Source organism: Ambystoma mexicanum, chromosome 6q (genome assembly GCF_040938575.1).
Source record: "Ambystoma mexicanum isolate Mex_15411 chromosome 6q, UKY_AmexF1_1, whole genome shotgun sequence".
In the NCBI taxonomy this organism is placed as follows: Eukaryota; Metazoa; Chordata; class Amphibia; order Caudata; family Ambystomatidae; genus Ambystoma; species Ambystoma mexicanum.
In genome coordinates, this window is record NC_090937.1 from 60,930,876 (window position 1) to 60,955,247 (window position 24,372).

General features: G+C 45.5%; 1 protein-coding gene across 1 annotated transcript in view; it reads left to right on the plus strand.

Annotated features, from left to right (window-relative positions):
* Nucleotides 1-24,372, plus strand: part of LOC138515768 (glyoxylate reductase/hydroxypyruvate reductase-like) — a 251,739-nt gene that overhangs the window by 183,464 nt on the left and 43,903 nt on the right. The window contains exons 5-7 of the mRNA XM_069630479.1: nt 6,165-6,253; nt 9,083-9,187; nt 22,488-22,623. Of these exons, the coding sequence (XP_069486580.1) occupies nt 6,165-6,253; nt 9,083-9,187; nt 22,488-22,623 (330 nt within the window). The remainder of the gene's footprint in view (nt 1-6,164; nt 6,254-9,082; nt 9,188-22,487; nt 22,624-24,372) is intronic.

Genomic DNA, 24,372 nt, shown 5'->3' on the forward strand with positions numbered 1-24,372 from the left:
TCTTTCAGTTCCTGCGACAGCCTCTCACTCTTTCATCAATGGAACCATTGCCACTTTATAGGACCATGTCTCCTTCGGTCACGCAGCAACTATCTTCTCGCTTATATGCGGTCCCTTCAGGGAACCCACTATAATTTCACCAGAGTTCCTCTCCTCCGGTATGTTAGGCCTCCAGGCAGTTGCCTCTGCGCATCCTCTTCCTGCACGGTTCGGTTTGTCTACGTGAATCCGCCTATGCCTCTTGGTTCGCTTCCCGCTCTGCGCTCTCTGCAGCTCTTCTTTGCTCCTTTCTAGCAGGTGATTTTCAAGTTTAAATGTCCCAACCAGCTGATTGTTAATCTGACAACTAGACTGCATGTTACACTTGGCATCACTTTCATTCCATATTGACTACTACTTTTCTTCATTTTAGTACTTGAGGCTTTCTGCGACTTGGAGTCCAAAGAAGTTTAAACTGTTTTAAGTTACATTGTTGGACACTTTTGTTTGAATAATAACCATCACAAACATTAGATGTTAAATGTGTTTTAGAGGTGTTATGTTTCCATATGAAGAGTGAATAGAGTTCTGCTTGGAATGTTTAACAATAGGGGTCTTCAGGGTTTTACCACCAAAGGCTTCTGAATAATGACAACATACCATCAGGGACACTGGAATCAGGGGTCCGTTTTCACAGGAGAGGGAAGAATACCACGTCTCTACTGCTGGAGTCGCCGCTTCTCCCTGACAGCCATTTCCTCCCATGTGGCCCACCCCAGGGTACCACCCCCAGGGTCAGGATCAGGCAGCGGCTGCCTTCCCCGGGCCACATGGGAGGATACTTTAGGCTGGGGATCAGTGATGACTCTGTAGGATTCATCAAAACAGCCTTCCCCATCCTCCTTCTTGCCCCTTCATCCACCTTCACCCTCCCCTTCAACCCTTCCCTCCTGTCACTTCACCCCCTCGCCATTCTCTTTCCATAACCACTCCCCTGCCTTATTCCTTCACTCCTCTAACTCCTATACCTTCAGACCTTCTCTTACTTGTTCCATCATTCCCTTTCAGCCCCCTTTGCCCCTCTTTAATCCTCTGCCTTTGCCTCTCCTCTCTCTGGTCACTTCACCCCCACCCCTTGAACACTGCACTCCAGACCTTCACCCCTTTCTTAGTCATTCACCCCTTCACCATCTTACTCTGCTCCCTTTACCACTCTTCTAGCGTGTCCCTTCACCCGCTCTTCACTCCTATCCCTGCTCTTACTACTTTGTTAACCCGCATTCATTCCTCTCCCATTAAGCTTCCCCTTGTTTTTTGCTTCACCTCCGTCGACCACCTTCGCTTCTCGCCCTTTACTACTCTCCCTTTACTCCTCTTCCTGCTTGTTCTTTCATGTCATTTCATCCATTAAGCACTCCCCTTCCATACTCCGCCGTCCCATTGCCCCTCATTCTTTACACTTTGTCTCACTTGTCCCTTTATTCCCTCCATGCATGTCTCTTCAACACTCTTCACCCCTTCTTCATGATCCCTTAATCCCTTCACCACTCTCATCCCTCCAACACCCTCCTTCCTTATTCATGCAACCCCTTCAACACTCCCCTTCAGTGTGCAGATAAGGTATTGAAGAGCCCTCAACACTAAACAGTTGCTCTAGGGGTTTATAGGCACACACATGCATGTGTTCCACACAGTGTGGCACCTGGCCCAATTGGGGCATGACTAAGTGGGCCTGCATGCTTGCCCCTGAGGGAAATAAAGGCATCAAGACACAGACAGTGGGGTAAAAGTATTTTGCGCATGAGTTTGTGTATGATAGTAAACTTACCTGTTTCTTGGTGGACTAAACCATCCGGCCTACCATGGTGCTGGGTGGAATGTATAAAGAGAGAAAGAAAAGAACAATAGACAAAGTCTCACAGGCCCAGGAGTGGAGCCCGCTGTGGAAAGAACCTTGAAAAATGTAACCATTCGAATAAAACGCATAGAGGAGGAGGAAAGGGCAAGAGGCAGCAAGTATCAGCTCCCTGTGGAGCTGACGCCTCGAGCCGACACTTAGGGCTAAATAGGCTTCCTCCGCCACGTGCTATATGGGTGTGCCAGTGAGGAGAAGAAGTCCTTGGTCGCTGTGTCCTCGCAGCCTGGTTGAAGAGCTCCAGCAGATGTGCAGGAGCCGGAGTAATAATGGTCGAGGGCCCCGTGCGCATCCCAGATGCAGAAGCTGGCGGGGGCCAACCTAAAGAAGTCCACAAAAAGAGTTCTGACAAGGAGCCGGAGAGCATCACAACGGGGACGTCACCTGAAGAAAGCAGTACTCACTCACGCGGTGCTGAGTGCAGCAGCCCCACTTCGGCATGGGGCCACCGTGAAGATGATGAGTGTGCCTCGGGCATGGCGGTGAACGTGGAGGCCCCACGTGGTGGATGTCTACCCGTGGGCTGTGCACTGGTAATACGCAACCCAACATGGATAATGGGGGTGCCATGGGACAATCAGGGGGCATGGGGAAATGCAGAGCTGATGGGGTGCCCTATGTGGAGGACAGGGCACTGCATGGAAGGAACAGCGCCTGAGGATGGGACAGCCCCTGAGAGCCAACAGATAAGGGCAGGTCCCGCCCCAATGTGAACTAAGGTACTGTAAAACGAATGCCCGCCACTTCTATGCATTGAAAACTAACATTAAAGTTAGAGATCACTATTTATATTTAATTTATTTATTGTGCATTTGTAAGGCGCTTATACATCAAGTAAATTGTGTTTCAAAGCGCCCCTTTTGTGAGCTATTATATGAATAGGAGGCGTAGTATAATACATGAGCAGAATAAATGTGCATTTTATATACGAAATGTACATGTACATTTGGGAGATGTAGATTTTGTGCATGTACACTTATACATGTTAGAGAACCCACCTGAAAGTCAGGACTGACTTTGATGTCAGCTTTCAGGAATACATGTATGTACTGGACCACTCTTTTACGCCTTCTATACATATAAAAACTCACATTAAGGTCAAACCTGACTTCATATGAAAACTCACATTGAAGTGGAGGTGTACAGGACATGTGCATTTCATGACTTTATCCCAAACACTCATACGCTATTTACACCCCAATCGCTCACACACATTTGGAACACACACATGTATGGCACACACTCTTAAGCCGCTCACACTTACGACACTCACACTTACAAGACCTGCTCCTATGACACATGCTCTAATGGCACTTGCTCTTAGGAGACACACACTTTTACCACACGCACACACTCTCTTATGGCACACACTCTTACAACTCACACCATACAAACTACACACTGAAATAACCACCACACAGTCCTGTGCTGCAGTCCCAAGTGGCGCCCTGTGCACAGGGGTCACTGCATTCACAGCTGCATGGGTCCTGCACCAAAATGTTTGAGGTGGTTCCCCATGCCTGGGGTGGAGGGTGTGCCTCACTCACCACCGTGCCTCTGGCCCTCATTTCCATTTCAGGTGACATCCCACTCCCATGGGGATGTCACTCTTATCGGGCACTCTTAGGGTGCATCACTCCGCTCCCCCTAGTGGAGCTTGGGCGGGACCAGCCCCCGGCCACCTGTTCACTTGTGTGACAAAGGGAGACATTCCCGCTCATCCTTCTCTCCCATCTGGTGCACAACTTTCCCAAGCACAGCCTCGCCATGGGCGGCCTTGGATTTCTGGATCTTCGCCACCCTGCACGCCTGAACTTCGAGCGCACTCCAACAAGCTCCTGGACTGCTCTTGGAATATGCAGGCCAGGAGCATCGATCCTCATGGTGCGCCCCTTCTGGCCATGAGACAGGTCAGCTGGGAGCATGGCCACACTGCCTGGTCCCAGGCCTCCTGCACACACAGCTTGGGGCTGGGTGGGCCTGATCTTCTCCAGGGGCGTCTGTTTTTTTTTTTTAATGTCAGGCCTGCCTGGCCTCCGGACGGGTCGACTTGCTGGCAGGCTCTGTGGGGGCCCATACTGCACCAGGCATGCAGCCCAGGGTCACAGTTTATGCTGGGCCGCTCCTGGCATATGCCTCTCGACTTTTGCAGTCATTGTCACCCAGATGGGCCACTCAAGGCCACTACCCCTAGGGAGAGTCTCACAAGCCTCCTTCTGTATCACCAGTTGGATTGTTATGTTATTTATAGAAAAATTAAATAATAAAAAAATGATGAAAGGGATGGGTTTCGAAGAAATAACCACGCGCTGTGACCACGCTAAAGTAATGTAATAGTATAAGGACCGGCTTCGTACACTTTTTCACAAAAACCCACCCATCGATGGTTTACAAAATAGTGCAAAAAGATAAAGCTGAAAATGTGTGTCGCGCTCTGGTTGTAGATTATTCAACATAGACAAGTCCGTATTAATGTATTTTAATTCTTGATTCCAACAGCCGACACGTGTTAAATGCCCAACCATGCCATTGATATAATCATGATGTCCCGGTTGATACTAACTGAAAAGAAACATACCATAAATCCGTTTGGTAGGGTGGGGTGTTGCGGAAGACAAACAAAGAGATGACAAATTAAATGATCAAATGAAAGGAACAGGTATTCACATGTTAGGTACATTCGCCGATGTGGTGATATGTTGCCCTCAAAAGCATGAGCAATTATGACGTTAGGTCAAAGGATCAGCAAACGACCTGGAGTAGACTATGAAAAAAGAGGAATGTGCATCGTATCGTCATGTTATAAGTGTGAAGGTAGGGACCGCCATTTGTGACAACATGCATGATTCAAAAGATGCATGACTTGTTTGTGACAACATGCATGATTCAAAAGATGCATGACTTGTTTGTGATAACATGCATGATTCAAAAGATGCATGACTTGTCTCAGGTGCCGTGGTCATATTATCCCTTATGCTAGTATTGTGACTAATTCCGAACATTTAATATGGCTCCTCTCTATGATAGCTGGGATTGGACCCTAGGATATCTTGTCTGTGCCCAATAGGTATGCAATTTTATAGGTCACCGTTGGTTGGGATCTAGCTTATCCTTTCGATCTAGTTTGGCTTCATGGATTCATAGTATTGCTCGCTTTCCCGCTTGCACTTTAATCAGCATTTTGCGGATTATAAAAGCCACGTGAATGGAACAATAAAGCGCCATTAGCCTTTACTATTTAGAATTAAAATACATTCATTAAAATAAAAAGCTGTTGGAATCAAGAATTAAAATACATTAATACGGACTTGTCTATGTTGAATAATCTACAAGCAGAGCACGACACACTTTTTCAGCTTTGATATTTAGAGTTGTGCCCTTTTGTTCACGTTCTCTCCCCTGCCGGGCCAATTCTTGGGCAGGGGAGACCATTGTCCTTCCTTCCTTAGTCATTATTCCATCCAGTTCCAGGCTTGCCCCGTTAGGGGACAGGCAATAAAGTCCTTCTAGGCAGGCCCGAAAAGTACATGCATCTTCTTATGTTCACAAACCCATCTGGTTGTTGAATGCTTTATTCACTGGTGTATTAATTGCATGACAAATAAAAACTGTGAGCCTGATAACACAATGGCTGGTGCAATACTGCCAAATGGAATGACTGTTACCGCATGTGGCACGCATGCGGTAACTTGAATGGTCCTCATGATTTGGAGTCATGCTGACCCTTCTGTTTTTTTCCTGTTTTGGAGACAATAGGACTCCATTGGGCACCTTCGGTATTATTGCATGCGGTAATACCACATACCACATGTGGTAATGGTTTTAAGCGGAGGAATTTTCCTTCACACAAACTGAGCCAAAGAAGAGCTTTGGTAATGAAACTCACATTGTGGCATGCAGCAAAACTTTCCCGGGACAACTTGGGGCAATTTCATTGCAGCCGTTTTGCTGCATTTTTCGCCGTATTTTTATCTCAGGTTTGGTGTTTCGGTATTTTTATTTTGGGTGTTGGAGAAGGGATGGGCGGGCATAGAAAAGGGATTCGGAGGCGTTGCCCCTCCCTCACAAAAATACTTCAAAATTGCGTGGAAATGGTTGCATTGAGTTGGCCACTTACGAGTTGTACCAGATCCAGGGAAACAGTTGGTGTTTTGATGTACCGCATAATTGACCTTTTCTGTCAATCTTGCAATCAGGCCCTATACACGCTGCTATATACACTATTATGTGTGAATTTCACTAATCTTTGTAATTGTGTTCATTTTCCTAGTGGAGGATGGGGTACCTGGAAGCCACTCTGGATGTGCGGAAATGGGCTGTCGCAGAGCACAGTGGGGATTTTCGGTCTTGGCAGGATTGGTAAGTTGTTAGCGCTTTGAAGCACTTCACTTGTCTATAAGCGCTTTACAAATAAACAAGTACAATTACAATTACAATGTGGGTAGGACTCGTAGAAGAGGAATGCAGTAAAGAAGTGTAACCTGAAACGGTATTGACAATGCTCAAAGTCACAGCCCTAAATAAGTGCACAAATCAAGCGTTCAAAGCTTGCAACGTTTTGTCTCCCCAATTCGTCACAGTTCAGCACAAGTTTGAGAAAATCTCCAAATAAGGATCAGAAGAAACTGGGATTTTTTTTAATTCCCATTCTCAATTGAAAAGAGAAGAATAAGTTGCCTGCCTATAGAATCATCTTTCTATAGAATGAATCATACGGTTTTAGTCAAAACCTGGTTGGAATATGGTCCCAGCATTTTCCAGCATGAGAGGTTCTGGTCGCAGGAAAATGATTCAGAGATGGACAACACGCAATGTGATCTAAGGTAAAGAACCTTGGTCTTGAGTCTTCTGTCAAGGTGAAAACACTTTCATAATGTCTTCATTGAACTTTATGAAAATCTTCTGCTATTTATCCTGAACAGTAAATAGAAATAAAAGAAAAATGTTCGCTTCTTCATGTAAAATGGAATTAGGTGTTTTAAAAAAAATATAGGTAACCCTGGATTGAGGGACCACCCGAGCCTCCAAAAGTCCACTGACCCCAATAAATATAGTGTTCGTGAACCCGGAACGCATGTCCTAGTTTACACATCCCAAAAATGTGCAATTGTGTCCTTTCTCCTCATCTGTGTCATATTGTGAACAGGGTTATATTATACGAAGCTTCAGAGAGCCACGTCTTAGTTTGACGCTCTTAATTCGCCGCTCCTCCTCGTTCTGTGCTGCCCTTCCGTCCAGGCATTTCCTTTCCTCTCACTCTTACACAAACCTTAGAGAGGACCCTGCAACATGCATCTGGGATCTTTAGGATTTGGGTTCTGCCATTCATGTTTTAACAGGGCGCAATGCATAAAATAGATCTAAAATGTCCTAAACTTGTAATCTGAACGCCTTTAAAGCAGTCATGATTTATAAATTAAGTTCAGTGAGAGATAACAGAAAATCGGTTTACATTACTGCCATATGCACACCACATCCACAGAGCGAGCAACTGGTTAAAGATTTAGATGCAGCCATTTCTAAGATCTCAATGACAGAACTACTGCTGATGCAAAACTTTGCTTTGCCAGATATTGAATTACTAGTTGAGAAGCGAAAAAATCGCCTCTGCCTAGACACGAGTCCCAAGCCTGCTGGGTTTAGGGACACAAGCTACACTTAAATGATGATGCCCAATGAGGTCGAAACATGTCTGATGTTGCCGTTGGTCTCGTTCAGAAGGATGTGACCTTGCAGCTCGTGCTGGCTTTCCCCTTTTGGGGTGGCACCAGGCTTAATTTGAAATGGTCTTTTCCCATCTGCAAACTGAAAAGCGATGGTCTGGAGGGTTTCCCAGAGCAATGCCTGTGGTTAAAATGTATTCAAAACCTTCCAGCCATCACCTTCATTCTTCCTTTTCTCCTGAGACATGTACTTGCTGTGCATCACATGGTAACACCTGTACTGCAGTACTCTAAAGTGTAGTGTAAGGTTTTTTGTTCCGTTCAAATAGGTATCCAGTTAATATGTCGAATGCATTTTTTCGAATGACAATAATGTCGAAAACATTTGAGCCACATTTTATTTCTTCAAATGGGTTATTTTTTAATTTACATGTTTTTTTTGGTTTCATGAGTAAAAAAAGGGTTTAAAAAAAGGGAGTGGGGGTTGGGGGGAACCCCCCCATTTCAAACAGAAAATTAAAAAAAAAGACATTCGAATTTTTTTTTTTCGGCCAAATGTTTTCGACATTATGGCATTCGAAAACATGTCATTCGAAATACTGTAGGTAAACCGTTCAAATAGCCATACATATACCACTTTCCAAATCCCCTATAATATACTGAAAGCAAGACAGCAAAATGCACTGATGGTGTAAAAGCCTAGTTTATGTACTTTCAGTAGCTGAGCTGTATCACACTTATCTACCCTTGCGCCCAGAATGCCTTCCCTGGCCACCTGATAGCAATCAATCAAGTCCCTTATTTAATATTTAACATTTTTAGAAGTGGGACTACCATACACTACGAAGACTGAATTCTGGGTTACTTCTTGGTCATTAACATAGGGGAGCTCATACTCGAAATGCGTAATTTCCCACCGGTGACGCGCGACGTTTACACTTGAATGTATGCAGATCACAGGCGCCACGTTTTTGTCATTTGCACTGCACTGCGGGATGCAAATGTAAAGGGCAAAAGGCGGCATACAACAGTTTACACCAACTTTTACCCTTCACATTTGCACTGCGCGGTGCAAAGTGAGTAAATGCTGCCTGGCATGCCGGAATGCCGGCAGCATTCACAATTACAATTAAACCCTCCCAAGACATGCTCGCACGTTGGGGAGGGTTTCATTGTAATTGTACATGCACCCTTTCGTGCTCGCAAGTTGCGATCCACCCCTCCACTCCGCCATACAAATGCTTGAAAATGAGCTGTGGTGTGAATGCAAGGCGTTAAAGCCATACTCAAGGTTTTTACGCCTTCTGTTCATGCCGGGGCTCAGTGAAACATGAGCTCCAGGGTCATCTCGAAGTCCATAATCCATAATCTGAGTCTCTGCCGCTGTCCCCTGGTAGCTGACCACTGATTTTTAAAAGTAAAGTAAGTCAGGGGATAAATAATTGATACCTGATTGGAGGATGAAAGGCACACGGTGATATACTCCTTCTCTAGACAGAGCTGATGCGTATTCCTGTGCACCCAGGTGAAGCCATTGCCAAGCGTTTGAAGCCATTTGGAGTAAAGAAATTCCTGTACACAGATGTCACCCCAAGACCCGAAGTGGCGGCCAATATCTCAGCAGAGTTTGGTGAGCAGAAATGATTCACTGTATGAAGATAAAGAAAAACTAAACACATTGCAATGAATATGTATTTTTACAATCTCCAAACAGATTCATAAAGCCGTATTGCATGTATTATTGGAATCAAAGTCTGTAAATCACATACTATATTTTATTATTACTTCTTTGGTGCTGGTATGAAAAGATGATTGCACCTCTCCAGGAAACTTATCTGAGTTTAGCTGTTGATATGTTTTTTTTTGTCCTAAATCCCATTGCCTCTATATTGAAATGACCCCGTCCCTAGATATTTTCTCTGTCTGAACCAAACAAACAGGAACACATTTGAAGCACTGCTTTCCTTGTAACACTATTGCGTAAATGACTACACCCCCGTTGTGTCAGTGACAACATAGCAACGTTTCACTAGTAACATGTCCCAAGGTAGACACACAGGCCTTCTTAATAATTGATGACTCGAACTTGAGAGACACAGACTGAAATATGTGCTAGTCTTCCAAGTCAAGCTTTTGCACCCCAGCCACACATCCAATTATCACCCCCACCCCTTACCAGTGGATATGGCAGAACTGTTTGATACCTGGCGAAGATGGGGGTATTAAGTCTGGGAATCGCACTATTGCTAACATCTCCATGTAATAGCATGTGTCATTGCGATGATATCACAATTTGCATGATCCTTCACCCTTAACTGCAAAGGTTGCTTCCTCTTCATCTGTAGCTATTAGTGCTTAATTGTCTCCAGGTACTTGCGCACTACAATATGAACTAAACCTGCTCTATTTGCAGTGCATGTCTGGGAGGGAATAAGTATTCCCCTTGCATCACTTGGAATCTTCAGAGCTTACCCCGAAGAGTTGGTCTACCTGCATGAGAAACCTGCTAGGGTGGGGCCTTTGAGATAGCTACGCTAAATGAGTTTGCATCCACACTCCACCTCCATGTACTTCTGTCGCTTCACTGGTGATGACAAAGCGAGAAAGTCCCAATGGCAGAAAACAAGAAGATGCAGAGGCTTAGTAGGCACATCCATAAAAGCAGAGCAGAGCAGTTGAGAGGAGGGCACCGCCTGGCCACCGATTACGAGAAGTGAGCCAGCCGCCAGCATCACAGAAGTGCAGATGTGTGTTTGGTAGCACTTTGTGTGGCTTAGTTAAACTCCGATGTGTGCTTCGCTCAAGCTTCCACTTCAGAAAATGAAATCCCAGAAGCGGAAGTGCCAAGGCCAGCCAACAGTGAATGCCAACAACACGGACGTTGGCCATGTACAGGCCATGCAGTGGGAAAAAGCTAACCAATAAACAAGAAATTCAGCGGCAATAGAAACTGGGAAGAAAATATTGATTGGGAAGAAGTCAATGCTTCAGGCGTGATAACCCATAGGACCTAGCCACCAGCGAGGAAAATCCTGCAAAAAGATTGATTTATAGAAGATGCAAAAGGAAGGGCCAATGTCCAAATGCTACAGAACCAGCAATACCAACATCATAGACAAATTGTGTGAAGACCTGCAAGACAAAGAGGCAAAGGTGAAAGCTTCCATGGTCTGGATCCGGGGACTAAGTGAATAGGGGTCATTGGCTGAAGACAGAATTGCAAAAGGAAAGATGGACGTCGCGTGCAAAGCAACCATCCTACTCTTGAGATGGGCAGGAAAAAAAAATGAACATGACATTAGATCCCAGTGCGGAAAGAATGTGCCAAGTCCAAGACACAGAGTATTCAGATGGAGTCTACGGTGCCTCAAAAGGTTGACCTATTGCTTTAGGCTAAAACCTGGGGCTAGGCCGATATCCCACAACGTACCGAACATCTGAGCGTGAGGAGGTCAAGATAGAGTTGCAAGCCACGCAACGGATGGTGTTATAGAAAGAATTGAATCAGCAGAATATCGCATTTGGTAGTCATACACGACCCTAAGGGCAAGTTAAGGCTGTATACAGACTCTCAAAAAGTGTGTTATGCCAGACAGACATCCCCTGCTCAAGGTAACTGAATTCCTGGTCACTCTTGTTAGCCACCGTAGGGGATGTGAGCCACTTTTTCACACTAGATCGCAGGTCAGCATATCCTCAAATACGACTGCACCCCCTGCTCAAACAACTTTATAACACCAGAGGGCTTGGTTCAATACATCTCCATGCCATTTGGGCAAGCTTTAGTGACCTCTATTTTTCAGAGGATAAAATACCATTTGTTTCAGGCAGAGAAGGCAGTGATCAGTGCATGCCAAAAACAAGAAGGAATATGATGCAAGACTAAAAAGGGCGCTGCAAATTATAAAAGAATCAGGTCTGACCCTGAGCAGGGATACTAGAACAATAAGCAGAGAAGACCCTGGGGCAGGGTCCTTTGAGGAGAGGACTACAACCTAAGAAAGAACCAGTTGATACCATTAGGCAAATATTAGGCAAATACCAGAATTGATAGATAACGAACAGTTGATCTCCTTTCTAGGAATAGCTGAGGATTATTCCAAGATTGTAGATACTTTTGCAGAGACATCAACCAGCATGAAACAATTAGCAAAGAAAGGACAAATGTTTGTGTGGGACGAGGCATGCGGAAGGAGAATGCTCCCGCACTGCAGAACTACAAGTTTGGTATAAGATTAATTATTGCAACGGATGCAAGCAACTAAGTGTTGGGAGTGGTTCTTACATAGAACGGGTAGGAGCTAGTGATAGCATTCTCTTCCATTGTGTTCAGTGGTGTGCACTACTACACCCCATGACTGAATGGGAGATATAAGCTAAACAGTGCCCCATTGAACACTTTCAGTCATTTGTGGGGGCTGTAATTTCAAAGTTCAGACCGTGCACACGCCACTGAAAGAGACACTGTCAACGAAATACCTTTCCATCCCACCAGCCTTCGAATATAAAGAGGGGGGGGGATTGCGTCATTCCAGTTGCATCACTTGGCAACCTCAGAGCTTCCTCTGAAGATTCCAAGTGAGGCAGCTGAAGAGATCTCCCGGCAAGAGAGAGTTGGTTTGGAGAGGCCTTTGCATAACTCCAACGAATCAGTTTGCAACTACACACAGTCTCCATGTACATCCGTTCCTACAGTATCTTTTTTTGTAAACTATGAGTCGATATTGGGACGCAGTCAGGGAGACCAAAAACAGTAACGAGGCAATATTGGTGTTCAAGGCTCAGGTGTAAAAAAAACAAAATGAAACGGACAAATCTACATCTGCATCCTCAATCACAAGTGTAAATAACTTTACACCACTTCCATACTACCCTTAGTTATTTTAACCCCTTCAGTGCCAAGGACGAGTATATTCGTGCTTTTTGCATATACTTGCATAATAGCCTGGCACTTAAACTCGTGTCCCTTTTTTGCTCCTCTAGTCAGAAAGATTTTAGCCTAGAATACTCTTCTGTTAGGATATAGATCCTATGTGTACAAGGATGTCTGTGCACTGGGGACTGGACATGCACATAGACACCCGTGTGTGCAAGGTGGGCTTTCTATCCCTTCTTCCAAAAGTTAGGGAGCCTCCCGGTTTTGGGGAGAGCCAACATCAACTCCCGACACATTGCCTTTTTGGCCTCAATAGATTGACAAAGGCCACATCCCTTGCTTAAATCCAAACTCAGAGGCTATCCGAATAAGTATGCATTGTTCATGGTTACACATATTTTAATGTTAGTGTCAATGGTGCAAGAAATAAAATGAGCATCGAGCCCATTGTGAGTAATGGCACAAGTGGCAAGAGAAAGATGTGATTTTAAAAGTGCTTTGTTCCTTATTAATTCATGGAAAGGGTTGTACCACAATGCCTATAACACACAAGGGAACTCTAGAAATAAGGAGGACATACTTAGTGAAACAGGGTCAGAGAATGGGCAAAACTAAGAGGGATGTTCTTGAGATATCCAGCACATACTTTGAGATTTCCAGGAAATCATAAACTTCATAAGACTGTTGTTAATGAGTCCTTGCCCCTTCAGGAACAGTCTGTTCTGCAAAGTAATGTCCAATGGTTGGCCAGCAGAAAGATCCAAACTTATTCTTAGCAAGTCCTTTACCTGCTGGCTAACGCTATGCTTGCACGTAAATATTCCAATGCATGACCATCAAGAGAGTGTACACAAGTCTATTCTACAAATGCCCAGCCCTAATCTATGAAACAAAGCTGTCCTGGGAAGGTTCTTTCAGGTAGTACTCACCTTCTTCACCCGTTGTCGGTCATCATGGTTCCATCATGCACCTTTTAGCCATCTCTCCGGCCTCTTGATTTCAGGCTTCACTTCTCAGCCTTACCTTGGCATCCTCTCTGCTGGACTGTGCAGCATTGCTACTCCAGTGCATCTCGCTGCACACGTGGTTCTCTTGGCAATGTTCGATTCTCCATGTTTTCACATAGGCCTCTCCCAGCTGTCATGACTCAGCATTCAGGACTGGTCTTCCTTAAACCCCTTGTTTCTCAACTTTCAATGGACAGGTCCCTCCAAGACCTTCTGGTGCTCAGCTTTCAATGCACAGGTCTATTTCAGACTGTGGCCCTCATTCCGAGGTTGGTGCTAGTCATGGCGCTATGACTAGCACCAATACCGGTACCACCACCGACTTGCTGGTATGGGGACTTACCGGTCTATTACGACCATTGCGGGACCGGTAAGTCCCCATTTGAAAAGCCATTCCCCATTCCCATTTGAGCCCCCGTAGGGCTCAATGGGAAGGCGTCAATAACGGTACCGCAAATTGCGGTACCGTTATTGACCCCGGTATCCCTTTGCGGGTCCCGTCCATAACGCCTGGTGAAACCAGGCGTTAAGGGAGGGACCCGCAAAGGGACCTTGGAATAGGGCGCAAAGGGATTACCGGCACCAGTGTCATTACCGGTGTCCGGTATCCCTTTGCGCCCAGGTCGTAATGACCCCCTATGTGTTCCTCAGTATTCAATGGAAAGGTCTCTCCATCTTTCTCTCCACATTTAGACTCTTGTATTGTTGGATGTTTCGCAACAAAGTGGCCACCCTGTACCAGGTAGCGGCGTCCTTGCCCCTTTCTCCTCCCAGTTACTGCTCTCAGTGGATTTGCCCAGCTTCTTCTATACTTCTCAGGAGAGGTGTGGATGAGTGTGGTTACTTGTGCGTGTTTTGCCCCATGCTTCTTTGTAACACATGTTCTAATTAGGGTTTTCTCATGGTTCCCCCAATTGGCCCTTAGTTGTGTAATAGACATCTTTGCACCATTTATTAAGATTTCTAATGGGTTCACTGGTGGGTTGGCTGCTTTAAAGGTGCTGTGGGTGTCAGCGCCTTCTTGGATTTCCTATCATTGCTGTTAAATGTTCTATGGTATTTTGCGTCTCCCCTTTCTCTGTGAGCATATTTAGTCTTCGGTTTAGTTGTTATCCTTGTCGTTCCTCCAACTGAGTGAGGGGAATGATAGCATTATGGTCTGCAGTCTCCACAGGTTTGTGAACTATAGTAGAGTTCTTCTTTGGATCCCAGTTTTTTAAATAACAAACCATTTACCCTTTTCCTGAAGGGGTTCAGGACTTATAGTCAATATGGAGAGTTTATATTAGTGAGGTCCCTGGTGGACTGTTATCATGTCTTACAGGGACCAGCGAGCCTCAGGCTCTCTCTCCATCTACTCCCTGGGATGCACATCAGTGAGCAGCTGGAGCATCCCAGTCCCTTGCAGCGTAGCCTCCTCACAGAAAAAACAGGTGGAGTTGCCCCAACTCACCACAGTACTTGGTGATTCAAGCATGCAACCTACCTTTTTATCACAGACACTTTTGTCAACTATAAAGATCCCTGGTCATTCTTATGTTCTGAAAATGCTCTTTGATTTTGTGGAAAGCAGCCAGGAACCCCCATTGGAACAATGTGACACATTCCCCTTCCTCATACGAGTATTTTGAAATAGTACAATAGGAAATAATGTATATGATTATTCTAGGTTTAGTTAATGTGCTTTGCTAGGATAAACCAAGTGTAGCATTCTTATTGGCACCCGGGACGGAGAAGCCAACCAATCAGGTTGCTTGTAACATGGGCTGAAACTGCTAATCTCAGCCCACGTTTTGAGCAGGCCGCTGGCTGCTTCCCCATCCCTGCAATTCCATCTTGTCCCCCACCCTCCCTTCCCTTAAGTTTTCTAACTTTAACTTCCTCCCTCCCCCCAACCCCTATTTACCTTTAATTTCGGTGGTGACACGGCACTGCTGCCGCGCTCCATCCAGGCTGTCATGGAAATGGAAGAGGGGCTCTGCAAGGAGCCCCTCCTTCCATTTATGTGGCGGCCACCTTGGGACAGTATTTTGTTTGAATGAATGGGATGCAGCGCGGCGTCCTGTTCATTCAAACAAAATACACCACTCTCAGCACTCCGGGTTATTGGATTGGCAACCCCGGGTGGAAATAGCATTAACACCCTCTCCAGCATGCTGGATCAGGTATTATTGGCCTGATGACCATTGTTAAACACCCTCGTCCAGCTTTGGCTTTTAACTCTGGCCCCAAGCCCGTTACCATACTATCCAGCCCGCCGGAATGGGTGTTAACACTTAATTATGACTACAAAATAAACTGGAAGCTGATCATTACTAATGAACATTGTACACATTTAAAAAGAGCCATTTTGGCACTCAAAACATCCTTCCTTCTTGTAATAGGATATGCTCTGGTTAAAACCAATAATCTGATCCTTCAGTGACCAGAAGGCAATGTTTATTTTTGCCTGCTGGCCACTGATTATTTGGCACGGCATCAGAGAGTGGGGAGATATAGTGCACCTGACGACCCGAGCCTTCTCTTGCCCACAGAGATAGGGAAGGAGACACGCCGTGAGAGAGACAGACAGAGAGAGAGAGCACAGAAAGAGTGAGGGAGACGGGCAGACGAGAAGCACAGGGAGAGAGAAAGAGTGCTTTGTGTGGTGTACTACACACCGGGTACAACTAGTATTGTATATCAGGGTAGTAGAATGCTGGGGAACATGGTCCTTACTTTATCTCAGTGGGGTATCGTTCTGTTGTATAATTGAGGCCATGGAATTTGTTCTTGTTTTGGGAAGTATTTGGGAGGCATTATATAATATAACGGTGTTAGTAAGGACATGAGATGGTGAGGGATTTGGGATTGGGGGTGGAAGAGAGGTGAGAAGGCGATGGGGTAAAATAAATATATATGGTGAGGATTATGCAGTTAGAGGGAGATTGCAAGAAGATCTGTGTGGTCAGCAGTTTCTCAAAGTTCAGGTATCAATAGTGACTCTAATGTGTTTGTTATGGTCCAGAATACCCAGGACCAAAGGCGTGAAAGCTGAATAAGGAGTTGTATTCACAGGGAATAGTCATTGCTGGTTTCACATACTCAGAAAATCATGCCACTCTTTGAATTTCATTACGAAGTAGATGTTGTCCTAACCTTAATGCTGACAAAAAGAGTCTAAACTTGACAGCATGTGTTCCAGTCTACCTACAGCATCAGTTCACAAACTACAATTGATCCAAGATAGGAGGGACATGATTACCTGAGCCTTAATATTGAGAAAGGAGCAAAAGCTCAAATATCGGACGCTGAGAAACAAAGTAATTCTGACAGAGCCCGAGGGACTCTAATTATAAATGAGAAATGTGGTCTTATTAAATAAAAACGAATTACACTGTAAGGCAAAATAACAATGCCAATGGGCCTCATTACGAGTTTCGGGGTAGCCATGCCCTTAATAAGGGCATGGCTACCTCCAAACTCGGGTCCGGGTCCCGCAAAGGGGTCCTACTGGGCCATTCCGACCTTGGAGGGCCCGGTAATTCCCTTTCGCGGGACCCGGAGCCGGTACGTCCCCATTCCCATTTGAGCCCCGATAGGGCTCAATGGGAATGGGGAGGATGGTAGCAGCTGTACCGTTCATAACGGTACCGTTGCTATCATCCTGGTCTGCTCGCGGGGGCCACTCTGCACACCTGGTCTGACCAGGCGTGCAGAGCGGCCCCCGCGAGCAAACTCGTAATGTTGCGGCATGGCACCAACGGCGCCGGTAGCACTACGGGCGCCGTTGTTGCCTTACCGCAACATTTGTGTTATTATCATCACTGGGCCACAATACATACTTTTAAAGCCCCCAAGGCCCCCTTTATGGATGCAGCTTCAAGTAAGACATGTGGTGTTTACAAAGGAATGTTTAATCTCCAGAGTTATGTGAGGGTGGCCTTCTATGGACTTGTATTGCTAAAGTGTGGTTCATTGAGGAGCAAGCTTGGCGTTTCTAGATGCAATTTTGGTTTCAGGTTCTTAGGTAGTGGACACTGACCTCAGCTGGCCACTTTTTTTTACCATTTACTGATATCCCCCCTATAGAAGGGATTCAAAGTGGCACTCGAGGTGTGGTCATTGGAGAGTGCCTTGAGACACTGTGGCCCCCTTTCTCCAGATGAGGTTGGTGACAACACAGCAGACATGCATAAAATGCAGTGAAAAACACTCTCATATTATTGTATCTGTAACTTTATATCCAAAAGCAAGCAATGTCTACATACAGATATCCCATTCTAGATCAATGCTCAGTTCATGATTCCAACACAGGGCATTCAATGAACATTTATTCATTGAAATGTAATATCATTCTTAATAATGACATACAAATATATAAAAGCCATCCATAAAATGTACAAAAAAGATTTTTTTTTATATTAGATGTAAAATCCACATTCATACTAGACATGATGAAATATGCAGTCAGGCCATGTGTGGCATAATCTACATGTACATATGCCTTTCCTTTGGGTCACCACGCCATGACTAACAGGCATTCCCTTTCCTTTGGGTCACCACGCCATGACTAACAGGCATTCCCTTTCCTTTGGGTCACCACGCCATGACTAACAGGCATTCCCTTTCCTTTGGGTCACCACGCCATGACTAACAGGCATTCCCTTTCCTTTGGGTCACCACGCCATGACTAACAGGCGTTCCCTTTCCTTTGGGTCACCACGCCATGACTAACAGGCGTTCCCTTTCCTTTGGGTCACCACGCCATGACTAACAGGCGTTCCCTTTCCTTTGGGTCACCACGCCATGACTAACAGGCGTTCCCTTTCCTTTGGGTCACCACGCCATGACTAACAGGCGTTCTCTTTCCTTTGGGTCACCACGCCATGACTAACAGGCATTCCCTTTCCTTTGGGTCACCACGCCATGACTAACAGGCATTCCCTTTCCTTTGGGTCACCACGCCATGACTAACAGGCATTCTCTTTCCTTTGGGTCACCACGCCATGACTAACAGGCATTCCCTTTCCTTTGGGTCACCACGCCATGACTAACAGGCATTCCCTTTCCTTTGGGTCACCACGCCATGACTAACAGGCATTCCCTTTCCTTGGGGTCACCACGCCATGACTAACAGGCATTCCCTTTCCTTTGGGTCACCACGCCATGACTAACAGGCATTCCCTTTCCTTTGGGTCACCACGCCATGACTAACAGGCATTCCCTTTCCTTTGGGTCACCACGCCATGACTAACAGGCATTCCCTTTCCTTTGGGTCACCAGGTCACCACGCCATGACTAACAGGCATTCCCTTTCCTTTGGGTCACCACGCCATGACTAACAGGCATTCCCTTTCCTTTGGGTCACCACGCCATGACTAACAGGCATTCTCTTTCCTTTGGGTCACCACGCCATGACTAACAGGCATTCCCTTTCCTTTGGGTCACCAGGTCACCACGCCATGACTAACAGGCATTCCCTTTCCTTTGGGTCACCACGCCATGACTAACAGGCATTCTCTTTCCTTTGGGTCACCACGCCATGACTAACAGGCATTCCCTTTCCTTTGGGTCACCACGCCATGACTAACAGGCATTCTCTTTCCTTTGGGTCACCACGCCATGACTAACAGGCATTCCCTTTCCTTTGGGTCACCAGGTCACCACGCCATGACTAACAGGCATTCCCTTTCCTTTGGGTCACCACGCCATGACTAACAGGCATTCTCTTTCCTTTGGGTCACCACGCCATGACTAACAGGCATTCTCTTTCCTTTGGGTCACCACGCCATGACTAACAGGCATTCTCTTTCCTTTGGGTCACCACGCCATGACTAACAGGCATTCTCTTTCCTTTGGGTCACCACGCCATGACTAACAGGCATTCCCTTTCCTTTGGGTCACCACGCCATGACTAACAGGCATTCCCTTTCCTTTGGGTCACCACGCCATGACTAACAGGCATTCCCTTTCCTTTGGGTCACCACACCAGCTGATAATGTATTCTTATCATTTTTAAAGTGCTAATGCCAGCCAGGTTTTGGCTGTTCTGTCCCAATTATTCTGCTGACCCAGGCTTCTTCAGGGAAACACAATGGCATGAGGGACTTGTATACAAAACACTATATGAACTAATCGTTAAAACGGTATTTAATCCATTAATTATTCAATGAAATCAAACATTTCTCCACATCAGGTACAACATAGAAATCTATTACTCCTTTAATCTACAATAACATCCAGTAACACTATAGCGGGTTGCACACCTTACACTAGCGACTTCCTTGTCTGTCAGTATTGTTTGAATGCTAAAGAGGGGTTCCGCCAAGCTCAGACTCAGAGTTATCTGGCACAAGTTAAGAGGCTCCTAGTTACCAAAACAGATCAATATAATCCAAAATAATGTCCTATATTTTGATAAATCAAACATCATTGCACTAACATTATTCATTCAATCTACTGCTCTAATGAAGGAGCCCTTCCCTCAGGCTTGTATTTGAAAATCCCATTTGGTGCAGCCGAATCCCTTGCGCTGGTCCTGTATATCATACTCACACGATTGGCCTGCGCCAATCAACTTCCATGGCAACTAACGAATCCGAACATAGCCCGGGTCTGACTCAATTATATTCAGGATTTATTCTTGCGAGCCCTTGCACAGCCACCAGTCAACTTCTGCCTGCTCAAGCTCTTGCTTTCCTGAGAGGGAGTGTACTGAGGGTTAACATAGTGCTGGGGCATCCAATGCTTTGTCTGGTGTGCTGCAACTTATCAGAAATATAATGCAAAGAGAAAGCACGCATGAACTTACTCAACCAAACTCAAACCAAAGTTCGAGTTCAACGAATTTCATATACGTTTAAGAAGTGTGGCTGTTAAGTTCAGGTTAAGTTCAAGGCAGCAGAAACTTTGAGTGGAGCTATTTGTAGGAAAGGTCGTTTTAATTTGAGACCTAATCTGCAGTTGTTATGACAGTTTGTCCCTTTGTTATTTGCTTGCAAGAAATGCATTCTTCAAACAAATCACCCCCTGTGTTATCATGGCCTTTCATGGGTACAGGCCGGTTGGCAGCAATTAGAAAGGGGGTTGCATTCGGCAAGACGTTTCCTTTATTGCTTTCCGGCTGGGTGGGGGCAGAGATGGATCATCTTTCTCTGTACTTTGCTCAGCGGGACTGACCTCTCTGCATATGCCACTGTGCCTTTCACCGGACACTGTCCTTGGCCCCTCTTTGTGGACCTGGCCTTTCTAGCCTATCTCACTCGGATCGCCTGCCCATTCTCCAATTCTTGAGCTGCACAGTGTCTGGCTGAATGATAGCTGGGCCCCTCTTCTGAGAGGTTTCTAATTCTCGGTTGCTCAGTGATTTTCCACTCATGCCTGAATCTCAAAGGAGAAACTGGTACCTGTATTGCATCAAACAAGGTCTATTGAGAACATATTACATGCACATTGAAATCTAGCATGGGACCCCCCAGTGTCACATCCCCTCTCTGTCTGCCCACCCCTCATACACTCTAGTTATACCAGGCAATTCTCTAACCTTATTCCATACCTAGCCTAATTTTCATTCGTTCGCAAACCCTTCTATGTAATACTTCCGTCCAATAAGATGGCTGTTCACTAAAGGTCCCTTGAGTGTACAACCCGAGAGTTCATCAGACACCCAGCATAGAACATTGCACTCTTGAGGGGTGGTGGCAAGACAACCTAATTGATCCTCAGTCCAGCCCCTGGTGCCAGAGCATGGTGTGTGGCCAACCGTAGTGCAACACTTCCTCGCGTGGCTGAACTATCCCATTCCAACGGGTATGGTGGCTGCTACTCATTGCAACTCCCAACTTGCTCCAGTAGGAAGTGAGAAGACCTGCTCTGCTGTTATAAGTCAATGGTCCTTCACAGAGTCTTGTGACTAACATAGGTCAAAGGAGGTCAGGGGCGTTGCTAGGGGGGGCTAAGGGGGCTATAGCCCCTGATCTTTTGGTTGTAGCCCCGGATAGAATCTCAGGAGCTACAGCCAAAAGCCTAGCTAGCCCCCAGTCCAAACAGTTCCGACATCAGCTTAGCCCCGGTCTTTTCCTGACCTAGCAACTCCCCTGAAGGAGGTACAGTTACAGTGCTCCTAAAGCATTTCTCAACAGGGATGGGAGGGACACCCTCAAGGAGTGATTTGGGTGGAAGCTGGGAGTGCTCATCATTCTTCAACCACCTTGGTGCACAGGAAATAGAAAGACACCTATTCATGCTGGTACCACATTTTCTCTCCTCTGGTTCCTACATTCCCATCTTTTCTGTTACATTCCAGTCCAACAAGCCTTGCATATGTACATGCTTGTCACAAACTCTCCTTATAATAATATTGGAGACTGCAATAGTACTCATTGCATCAACCTCGGGGGAATGACAATGAGGCCTTGACATCTTTGACATGTTATGAAGTCTGCCTCTAGCCAACAGAGGTGCATGCCTGCCAACTGAGAATGTTGCACCTCAGTGGACACTTTGTGTTGCTCTTAGATGGATGAAAGAATGAGGAGTTGTCCCTGTCAAGTGATTGATCTGTGCACTGGAGGTGGCACACAGATGTCTGTAGCAGGTGCAATCTAGTAACGTATTTTGCTGCAGTAGAATGTGCAGTCATATCTTGGTAACATTAACTCAAGCATCCGATGCTTTTCCTCTTGCTCACCCTCTCATCCAGCTCCCATCCCACCCTGTCTTCCTTTCAGACCTTTCTTCCATTTCTGCAACCTGTCTTCTATATAAACTTATGTTTTGAACAGAATGTAATGCCAATGTTTGCCGTGAAGCCCGAAATTCCTCTGCAGATTCAGGACTAAGAAATGCAATGCTGGTCGATTCAGACAGGACGAAAAGCCTGGGAACCAAGTGTCTGTGTGAGATTCGCTCTTGAAAAGGTTTGCCCAGGCATAGCAACGTGGCATCCAGCGCATAATGTTTCCATTCTTTATTTGCTGCCAGTGTACCAGGTCATATAATTTCCAGGGGTCTGCGACTGATGGACTGATGTGTGCTGTTCCCCTTTTCCCTTCGCGTCTTTCCAGTTTCCATGGATGAGCTAGCCGAGCGGTCAGATTTCATCACTGTGTGCTGTGCCCTGACACCTGAAACACAGGGCATCTGCAACAAGAAGCTCTTCTCCAAAATGAAAAGCACAGCTGTGTTTATAAACACCAGCAGGTAAGAAACAGCAGAGAGGGGAAAATAAGAAGGCAGGGGGAGGAGGCAACTGGGCGGTCCAAACGCAATGTGCATATTCCGGCATGAAGGCTGCCATATAGAAACAGGCAAGGGAATGTACACTTGCTGTGTATGGTTTACATAGGAAGCCATGCGTGCATACAGATGTTTTTAGATGCTGTATCCTCCTGCTATGACATCATGACTGTGGAATATGTAAGTTACATTCCATTGATGTGACATCACATCAGCGGAATACAGCGTCTCTGGGGTTTGGGGACAGAAGAAGGGTGGTATGATAGGTTATTTATTACGTGCTTAATACCCAGAGGTTTCTAAGCGCGGACCCGAGGATCGAACCTGTGTTGCTCCGTGTTGTCTTGCTTCTAAGGCGAGCACGTTGCCCCTGAGCTATCCTCCCGAGACCGGGAGAGGCTAAGGTGACAGGAGCCACTGTATGCTTACCGGGCAAGGTTGTTGTGCATTCCTGTCCTTTTTACACCATTTCTGCTGCTCCAGGGGGGAGGGCCGGGAGAGGAAAATGAATACCAATGGGGCCAAAAAATCAATAAGGGGATTCATTTAACCCACAGGTTTAAGGTGGCATCCTAGACCACTTAAGCTTTGCTCTCCTTGTCTATGAGATGTCACTTGGAACCCGCTGGCGGAATACATTCCTGTTGTTGATAGTTACTCATCTACAATTCTATATATCCTTCAGAAGGATACCATTTTGTTGTAAATAAAGATGCTTTTTGGATTAAGATATAGCATCTATAAGGTGATGTCAGCTATAATAGCAAAGTGTTTCCGTATCCAGAGGTGGGATTGTGGTCCCCAGTCCTGGATGATAGACAAATGTGATCCTTCATATTGCCCTCCCCGCCCCATCCTCTCCTCCAATGCTCAGACACCTCCTGTCTTCTTTCTTCTCATGCCCGACTTTAAGGGGTTAGCAGAGGTTGAGAAAGGGACGTTTGTACCATATATACACAAATGGTGGGCACATAGGCAATAATTATAATTTAATTCCCATAAAAACATCCAGGTTCCTGCCTGCCAAAGGATGTCATTCACATCCCCACTTACAAGGTCCAAGTGTTGGGGGCAGGAGTGAGGGCCACCTTCATATTGGCTTTCTCCAACAAAACCATGGGTGAAACCCAGGGAGGTTGGCATACAGACTCTAACGCATAGGAATGTATGTAATTTACGTAGTTAGATATTGCCTACCTTTTTGGCAAAATTGATACCCAAGACCTACTTTTCTTCTTAATTATGTGTTTAGATTGTGAACGTGAGTACATTTTACCATAGTTGCCCTTCAACATACACATAAACAATACACTTTTAGTTGCTACAATTGACCTCAGTGCAGGTCACTTATCAAAGTACCCTGCGATTCATTATAAACAAAAGATTCATAATGAAATTCAATAAAATACATTAATAACGAAGAGAACAATTAATTTATAACGAACATCCATTAACATTAATTACGATTTTTCAAATGTGCCTTTCCTTTTGATAAAAGAAGAAAGCACAGGAAAACAGTCTGTGTAATAATGATTTGCGTAGATTTAATGGATTTACAAAATGATTTACAAGTATATAATAAGCAGTTGTCTTACAGGTTTTTAATAAACTTTTGGCTTTAACAGTATATTATAACCATCCGTTGTCTTTTGTCCCAACAAGTACCAATACTAGTTAAGGAATCCTCTCAAAGGGCAAGCCTTACTGTGATAG